General features: G+C 48.2%; 1 protein-coding gene across 1 annotated transcript; it reads left to right on the top strand.

The window, feature by feature from the left end:
- Window positions 1–1,716: 1,716 nt before the first annotated feature.
- klhl11 (kelch-like family member 11) lies at window positions 1,717–8,894 on the top strand. The gene is made up of 2 exons (XM_063003897.1): window positions 1,717–2,375; window positions 7,141–8,894. The coding sequence occupies exons 1-2, from the start codon at window positions 1,717–1,719 to the stop codon at window positions 8,720–8,722; spliced, it is 2,241 nt and encodes a 746-aa protein (XP_062859967.1). The 3' UTR covers window positions 8,723–8,894.
- The last annotated feature ends 720 nt before the right edge of the window (window positions 8,895–9,614 follow it).

Below are 9,614 nucleotides of genomic sequence, written 5' to 3'. Positions count from 1 at the left end.
GAGAGAAAAAGCTCGCAGGGCGTCTACGCCATAAAACGTCAAACATTCGTGGAAATTCCAGTTCGAATCTGGCTTAAAATTTTTGAATCAATAATTGAACCGATTGCTCTATATGGCAGTGAAGTTTGGGGTTCGCTTACACACCATCAATTCCATAACTGGGACAAACATCCATTAGAGACCCTGCACACAGAGTTCTGTAAAAGCATCCTAAAGGTGCATAGACACACCACGAACAATGCGTGCAGGGCAGAATTAGGCCGATTTCCACTAATTATAAACATACAGAGAAGAGCAATCAACTTCTGGAACCATCTAAATGAGAGCGACCCCCAAACTTATCATTATAAAGCCCTGAAACACCAAGAGCTGAGCAAACATACCAGTCCCCTCATCCAACCGGTCCTGAGTCACTGCACCCACACACCACTAACACACACAGATACACCACTAACACACACAGACACTCTAACACACACAGACACTCTAACACACACAGATACACCACTAACACACACCCATACACCACTAACACACACAGACACTCTAACACACACAGACACTCTAACACACACAGATACACCACTAACACCCACCGATACACTAATAACACACACAGATACACCACTAACACACACAGACACTCTAATAACACACACAAACACATTGCTAACACACACCGACACACCACTAACACACACTAACACAATAAAGACTCAGGAACAAGAGAAATCTGTAAACCCAATTAGAATAAACCAAATTACACAAAAACTCAGAACTAAATATCTGAATTATTGGGAAACTGAAACTAAAACTCAAAGTAAAATGCAGTTATTTATTATTTGTTATTATTTGTTGTTATTTGGCCCTAAACAGACACTACAGTGCAGCAGATTATCTGAGCACAGTATCCGACCCTAAATTAAGAAACACCCTGACGAGGTACAGACTGAGCGCACACGACCTGGCCGTGGAGACGGGGCGACACACCCGGTCCTGGCTGCCCCAGGAGGAGAGGTTGTGTCAGCACTGCACTCTCAGTACAGTAGAGACGGAGCTGCACTTCCTCACCCGGTGTACCAAGTACCACCACGTCCGCTCCCAATTCTTCCCTAAATTTAATAACATCATCCTCAACTTTACCTCCCTCCCGGACCCCGACAAACTGCCCCACCTACTGGGGGAGCACAGAGAGAGCTGCACACTAGCAGCACTCTATACACACACCTGCCACCAGGTGAGGGACAGTGGGTGACCATGTCTCATACACACACACACACACACACGCACACACACACACACACGCACAAACTGATTGTTTTACTACCTCATTAATGTAAATATTATAATTTTTATTGTTATTATTTTTGCACTGTTTTTATTAATATTTTATTCTATTTTATAATAGTTTTTGCACATGTAACTGTTCTGTATATTTTTGTTTTTCCTTATTGTTATTTTTATATTTCCCTGTAACTTGCTTTGGCAATACGAATGTCCTTATTTGTCATGCCAATAAAGCTTCTTTTGAGTTTGAGTGTGTGTGTGTGTGTGTGTGTGTGTGTGTGTGTGTGTGTCTCTGTCTCCCCCTGCTGTCCGTGCATAAGAACTGCTGCTGCCGCCGCTGTGTGAGCCGCACACGCTTACTAGAAGCAGGCTCTTTCAGCCGTAGGTCGCGTCATTGCTGCTGCGCATGCGCGCTGCTATCCAGGGTTGATGTTTGTGTGCGTGTGTCTGAGTCTGATCTACCGGACCGATCTCGCCCGTTTGTTACGGATCAGACCCGCCGAGGAGGAGCGCGACATGGCGGCGGTGGCTGCTGCTGCGGCGGCGGCCCCCCCAAACCCAAACCCAAACCCGAACCCGAACCCGAACCCGAGCCCGAGCCCGACAGCAAACCAGAGCCGGAGCTCAGGCGCTGGCAGCGGGGAGGAGGCGCACCGGGCCGCGGCGGCTTTGCAGAGCGACGGTGAGGCGGAGGAGGCCGAGCAGTTCTCGTCGGGAGCGCACTGCTCCGAGCTCGCCCGCCGGCAGAACGAGCAAAGGAAGCTCGGGCTCTTCTGCGACGTGACTCTGGCGTTCAGCGGCGGCGGAGCGGCCGGGCGGGCGGCCGGGGCTGGAGCCGGGGCCGTGGCTGAGGGAGGGTTCGAGCTGGGCGCTCACCGCTCCGTGCTGGCGGCCGCCACTGATTACTTCACCCCGCTGCTGAGTGGCCAGTTCTCGGAGAGCGTGTCGCGCCGCGTCGATATGAAGGAGTGGAGCAGCGAGGCGGGACCCGAGAGAGAGACCGTGGAGAGCGTCATTCAGTTCATGTATACCGGGGAGATCCGGGTCAGCACAAGCAATGTCCACGAAGTTCTGGAACTAGCCGACAGGTAGGAGAGAACCGAACCGGGCTGGGGCGGGTGTGACCGGTATGGTATTGATTTTGCATGATCTGCTGAATGCTGGTGATGCTCCTGCATTGATTCTTGTGGGATTCGGAACAGACACAGTGATGTCATCGGTCCAGTTTCTCTGGCATTTTATGATGTTCCACTTTAAAGCTGCAAGATCTGAAAACGTGGGTGCAGCATATATATATATAGCAACATGGTGTTTTTCTACCCTTATATGCATGCAGAAGGTGGATTTGCTCAACTAAACTGCCCCAGGTGTGCGTGAGGTGAGGGTGTATTCCTGCCCTGCACCTAGTATTGCACCCACTGCGTTTTTGACCAGGATGAAGTTAAAATATACACCAATCAGCCATAACATAACACACTGTCCATTTTATCAGCTCCACTTACCACATAGAAGCACTTTGTAGTTCTACAATTACTGACTGTAGTCCATCTGTTTCTCTGCATGCTTTGTTACCCCCTTTCATGCTGTTCTTCAATGGTCAGGACCCCCACAGAGCAGGTATTATTTAGGTGGTGGATGATTTTCAGCACTGCAGTGACACTGACATGGTGGTGGTGTGTTAGTGTGTGTTGTGCTGGTATGAGTGGATCAGACACAGCAGCGCTGCTGGAGTTTTTAAACCCCGTGTCCACTCACTGTCCACTCTATTAGACACTCCTACCTAGTCGGTCCACCTTGTAGATGTAAAGTCAGAGACGATCGCTCATCTATTGCTGCTGTTTGAGTCGGTCATCTTCTAGACCTTCATCAGTGGTCACAGGACGCTGCCCACGGGTCGCTGTTGGCTGGATGTTTTTGGTTGGTGGACTATTCTCAGTCCAGCAGTGACAGTGAGTGCTGCTGTGTCTGATCCACTCATACCAGCACAACACACACTAACACACCACCACCATGTCAGTGTCACTGCAGTGCTGAGAATCATCCACCACCTAAATAATACCTGCTCTGTGGTGGTCCTGTGGGGGTCCTGATCATTGGAGAACAGGGTGAAAGCAGGTTAAAAAGAATGTAGAGAAACAGATGGACTACAGTCAGTAATTGTAGAACTACAAAGTGCTTCTATATGGTAAGTTTTTCAGGATGAACTCAAGTTAATGTGTGTGAAGGCAGGCGAGCGAATACTTTTGGCAATATAGTGAATATTACCCTTGGTGACCTGGTGAGGAGGTTGGTAGAGTGGGTGCTGCAGGGTAACGTGTCTGAAGGACCTGGGTTCTATTCTTGTTTCCACCACAAACCTGTTGCAGTACATTCATGGGTGATGTGATATCGATATCGTGGTTATGTACGGCTGGGCGATGTGCTGATACTGTGTGTAATCAGGATCAGTACTGGGTAACATGCCAGTATAAAATCAACCATGACCAGGCATAACATTCTGACCACTGATGGGTGAAGTGAATAACACTGATTATCTCTTCATCACGGCACCTGTTCGTGTGTGTGTGTGGGGGGGGATATATTAGGCAGTAAGTGAACATTTCATCCTCAACGTAGGAAAAATGGGCGAGCGTGAGGATCTGAGCGAGTTTGACGAGGGCCACATTGTGACGGCTAGACGACTGGGTCAGAGCATCTCCAAAACTGCAGCTCTTGTGGGGTGTGTCCCCGGTCTGCAGTGGTCAGTATCAATCAAAAGTGGTCCAAGGAAGGAACAGTGGTAAACCCGGCGACAGGGTCAACAGACGAGCTACTGTAGCTCAAACTGCTGAAGTAGTTCATGCTGGTTCTGATAGAAAGGTGTCAGAATACACAGAGCATCACAGTTGCCGGGGACCAACACAATATTAGGAAGGTGGTAATGATGTTATGCCTCATGACTACAGGGCCAGTGATAGCTCGGTGGTTAAGGTACTGGACTAGTAAACAATGTTCCCGGTTCAAGCCCCGCCACCACCAAGTTGCCTGAGCAAGGTCCCTGGGTCCCTGAGCAAGGCCCTTAACCCTCAATTGCTCATCATGTTCCGCTCATTGTGTGTAAGTCGCTTTATATAAAGGCGTCTGCTAAATGCTGTAAATGGTTATAATGTTATGCCTGATTGGTGTATTTGATATCGGTATGACATTTATCACAACAGTAGTCGGTCACTTTGACAGAATGACACCTGACCGGCTGGGCGATTATAATAAAACATTGAGATCATGAGGCACTTGATTTACTTATAATTATTGAATTATTGATTTTTAGCACCTGTGGGTAATACGTCTGGCTAAAACACCTCAAGTAGAAGAGGTGTCCACATACATTTGGCGTTTGTTATCTGTTGTACTAGAAACTGTTTTATTTGCCCACTAATCAATAATGAAATTTCTTTTTAGCGATTACTATGGTTAGTTGGGGCGTCAGGGTGGCTAAGTGGGTGGCACTGTCTCCTCACAGCAAGAAGGTCCTGGGTTTGATCCCCAGGTGGGGAGGTCCGGATCCTTTCTGTGTGGAGTTTGCATGTTCTCTTCGTGTCTGCATGGGTTTCCTCCAGGTGTTCCGGTTTCCTCCCACAGTCCAAAGACGTGCAAGTGAGGTGAACTGGAGATATAAAATTGTCCATGACTGTGTTCGATATAACTTTGTGATCTGATGAATCTTGTGTAATGAGTAACTACCGTTCCTGTCATGAATGTAAGTAAGTGTAAAACATGACGTTAAAATCCTAATAAATAAACAAACATTATGGTTAGTTTGCAGGCGCTGTATTTTTTTGCGTTTGTGTCTATTTGGTTTGTTTGGGTTGCTTTCGTACTTCGATTTTTTAGAATGGTGTACATTTAAGCATCTCAGCTGATTTGATTTGAGTCCCCACAAAATCTGCCCTATTATTAATAGCAGTTTTTGTGGTAAGTTTTTTTTAGATTTGCTGATTAAAGTAACCCAGTCGAGACGATTCTGTATTCTGCATTTAAATCCTAAAAATCTGAAACATGATCAGAATTAAATTAGAAACAGAAATCAGAACTCAGTGCTTCTTTGTGTTTAGGGTGAATGTTTTTAACCTGTCTGTCCACTAGATGACGCTGTCAGTACATTTACATTTGTGGTATTTAACAGACTTTTATTTACACTTATGAACTGAATACAATTATAGTAATTGAGTGTTAAGGGCCTTGCTCAGGGGCCCAACAGTGCCAATTTGGCAACCTTATGATTGCTAGTCCAGTACCTTAACCCAGGGGTTTTCAACCTTTTTGGACATGCGCCCCCCCTTCGTGTGCCAGCCGCGAACTCCCCCCCCCCCCCCCCCCCCCCCCCCCCCCCCCCCCTTGCGCCCCCCCCCCTCCCCTTCGTCAACCACCGCACAGACATCATTGAGAAAGCTTCTGACAAGCTAAAATAACGTAATTAACGTTGTGCACATCATACATATGATGCAATTTTGCTGATATAAAATATTACTTTAAAAACATAATACAGTCCGACCCCATCTGAGCCGATTCTATCAGCACATTATATACATTTGTGGTTCACTTTGGTAAATCGTGAGCGGTTCTTGCTTTTTGATGTAGATGAGAGCAGAAAACGTTACAGAGCCAATCACAGACAAAAGTTCATCAATTACTGAGTTGGTTAGTTCAGGATCATCTGCTCTGACTGAGAGAAAACGTTTAGCTCCACAGGCAGAACGACTCTGAGTCGGTTACGGCTCTGTGGTAATAACCAGTATAATTAAGCCTGAGCTTTTTATGGTAATCGAGTCACACAGAATGTTCTGTAGTAGTTGGTGTTTATTTAAAACCGCTACATTCATTATAACAGTAAACACAGAGAGATGACTGAGAAGAGAAACTTACACTGCGCTTAAAATGAATCCACTCCTGAATCACTTATATCGATACTGTGAACAGGGCATCTCTCTTAAAGACACACACACGTCCTATAGCAGCAGTCGTTGCTTTTGTCACCGGTTTATCTTCACTGATAGCTCTATTTTGAAGTTTTTTTTTTCAAACTAAACTGAATAAGTAAGTAGTAAAAAAAGTAAAAAAATCTCGTAATGCCATGCCCCCCCTTCCCCCGGTCAGGCACTCGCACCCCCCCCAGACAAGTACTCGCGCCCCACAGGTTGAAAACCCCTGCCTTAACCCCTGAACTACCACTGCCCCTTAGAAAGTAGTATAACTTGCATTACCTGTCTTGAGTGTGCATTCATTGGCTCATTGTGGGTATACAATGACTGACCGCCTGTTTCTCTGCACATCCATCAATGGAAAGCGACCCCATTTGGCATGTGGACCCTTCTCAGCTTCCCAGCACTGCAATAACACTAACACGGTCATGAGTGTAGCAGGTGCAGTAGTGTTGTTGGGACTTTTAAACACGGCGCTCCAAAGATCCACTCATAAAAGACTAACTGTCCACCTACAGCCAACACTAACGGGGTATGTGTTCTTAATAAAGAGGTAAGGAGGTTTAAACGGGACTTAAAAATCACATCAACACTCCTGCACCTACTACATTCATACCAGAATGATCCACCATGCAAATAATATCTGGACTGTAGTTGGGGGGTCCTATAGAGGTTTATTTCTATTAATAAATGGGGTGGGGGTGTTGACAAGGTGTACAGAGCAATAGATGGTCTACAGTCAGTAATTGTATACCAAAAAGCGCACCAATATGGTAGATGTGGACCATAAAATAGCCAATGGATATCAGTGGAACCTGTAAGACTGGTGTTTCTAATAAAGTGCTTGGTAAGTGAAGGTTGTAATCTTGATCTTTTCCCTCTTTCCGCCCGTCAGGTTCCTCCTGGTGCAGCTGAAGGAGTTCTGCGGCGACTTCCTGAAGCGGAAGCTGAGCCTGGCGAACTGCGTGGCGGTCCACAGCCTGGCGCACATGTACACGCTGGACCAGCTGGCGTTACGCGCGGCAGAGATGATCCGCCGCAACTTCCACAGGGTGATCCAGGACGAGGAGTTCTACACGCTGCCGTTCCACCTGGTCCGCGACTGGCTGAGCGACACCGAGATCACGGTGGACTCGGAGGAGGTCCTGTTCGACGCCGTGGTGAAGTGGGTGCACCGCTCCACCGAGGAGCGCGAGAAGCATTTCGAGGAGCTTTTCCGGCTCCTCCGGCTGCCTCAGATAAAGCCCACGTACCTGACCAGGGTGGTGAAGAACGAGCACCTGGTGGCGCGGAACGAAGCCTGTCTGAAGCTCGTCTCGGACGCCGTGGAGAGTCACGCCATACGATTCGAGAACCACAAGAAGTCTGTCTCGGATTCTGAGTTCTGGGTGGCCTTTCAGCCCCGATTCGGACAGAACATGGACGTCATTATGGTGGTGGGCGGAGTCTCGGAGGGCGGAGACTACTTGAGCGAATGCGTCGGGTATTTCGTGTACGAAGACCGCTGGGTGAACCTCCCGCACATTCATAATCATCTGGACGGCCACGCCATCGCGGTTACCGATTCGTACGTCTACGTGGCCGGATCCATGGAGCCCGGGTTCGCCAAGACCGTGGAGAGGTACAACCCGAATCGTAACACCTGGGAGCAGGTGAGCAATCTAACCACGCGGAAGCATTCGTTCGGACTCACGTGTGTTAAAAACATCCTGTACAGCATCGGAGGGCACGGGAATTTCAGTCCGGGATTTAAGGACGTCAGCGTGTACGAACCGGAGCAGGACAAGTGGCACAACTTAGAATCGGCGCCCAAAATCTTACGAGACGTGAAGGCGATTAGCGTCGAGGATCGTTACGTGTACGTGACCGCGAGGACGCCGGTGGACACGGACAACGACGACGGGCTCAAAACAGTGACGACTCGTTACGACACCGAGAGCCGGCAGTGGCAGGAAGTGGATTCTTTGCCCCTGATTGATAATTACTGTCTGTTCCAGATGGCCGTGTCGACCTCAAACTTCTACCACACGGCGTCCTGCTGCCCGAGGAGCTACGGCAACATCCGGGACGAGGCGGCGCGCCAGAAGATCAGCGCCAGGATCTCGGACGAAATCCTGGAGAGCCTGCCGCCGGAGGTGACCAGCGTGGAGGGCGCCGCCGTGTGCTTCCTCGGCGACGACGTGTTCGTCATCGGCGGCTGGAAGAACAGCGACGACGTGGACAAGCAGTACAGGAAGGAGGCGTACCGCTACTGCGCCGAGAGGAAGCGCTGGATGCTGCTCCCCCCCATGCCGCAGCCGCGCTGCCGGGCCACGGCCTGCCACGTCCGGATCCCTTATCGCTTCTTGTACGGGTGCCAGAGGTACCCCATGCCGCAGAATTTAGCCAGACAGCGGGACAGGATGCAGCAGATGCAGCAGCTGCACCGGCGCACTCTCACCCTCCGCAGGCAGCTGCAGTCGCAGATCGAATGCTGAAAACGGTCTTGATGTTCAGAGCGTCTCGGGACCAAGTCTGCAAACGTCTAGTAATTCTCCAGTCCACCAGGGGGCGATAGTGATCTGTGAATAATGTTATTAACCAAGCATTGTGAATACCATTAACATTCCCTGTTTATTTCGTATTTATCGTAAATGCTTTTTACCAGCTTCAGGATGTTGATTTTGTTGTATAGTTACATTTCTTTACATATTTATATATTTATTTTTCATTAGTAGCTTCAGAAGAGAAAACTGACGCGGTTAAGGATTGCAGATGGAAGTGTTCTGAATATCTGCAGTACCTGTTTGAAACAGCCAATGCTAATCAGTGATATTTAGCGTATTAGGTCCAGCGTTAGCCTACGCAGAGGGGTACAGAAGAGGAGAAATGTCCTCCGGTCAAGGGTCATGAGCGCAAATTATTAACACTTGTTGTATTTGTTGTATTTTGTTTTTCAGAAAGTGTTCGAGCTTAGCGTAGCCTACGCAATAACGCAATCGCAACTCACAGCGTCGGGCTAATGCATCGCTAAATCTTGGTAGCCTGTTTTCAAAGCGCCTTTTCCTTTCTGTGCTAAATCTTTACGCGCACAGACCGGTTACGAATCAGTGTGCTATTATTTCTAGCGATTTCTGGCTGCTATAATAGTCCACACATCCGAAAACACAAAGCCGCTGTGGCGTATTCATAACCAGGTCAGATACCTGCTAGCAAGGGAGCAACTTGATGTTGTTTTTGTATGACTAATGTTGATATTATTGATAAAATGACGCTATAAGCGCTTCGCTTACAGCAGCTTTTGAAATGCAGCGTTTCGGAAGAGAAAACTGACGTGGTCAAGGATTGCAGATTGAAGTGTTCTGAATACCTGCAGTACCTGTATAAAAC

The sequence above is a fragment of the Trichomycterus rosablanca genome, chromosome 10 (genome assembly GCF_030014385.1).
Source record: "Trichomycterus rosablanca isolate fTriRos1 chromosome 10, fTriRos1.hap1, whole genome shotgun sequence".
Classification (NCBI taxonomy): Eukaryota; Metazoa; Chordata; class Actinopteri; order Siluriformes; family Trichomycteridae; genus Trichomycterus; species Trichomycterus rosablanca.
Note: the sequence above shows the minus strand (reverse complement) of the source record. Positions and strands in the feature narration are given on the sequence as shown.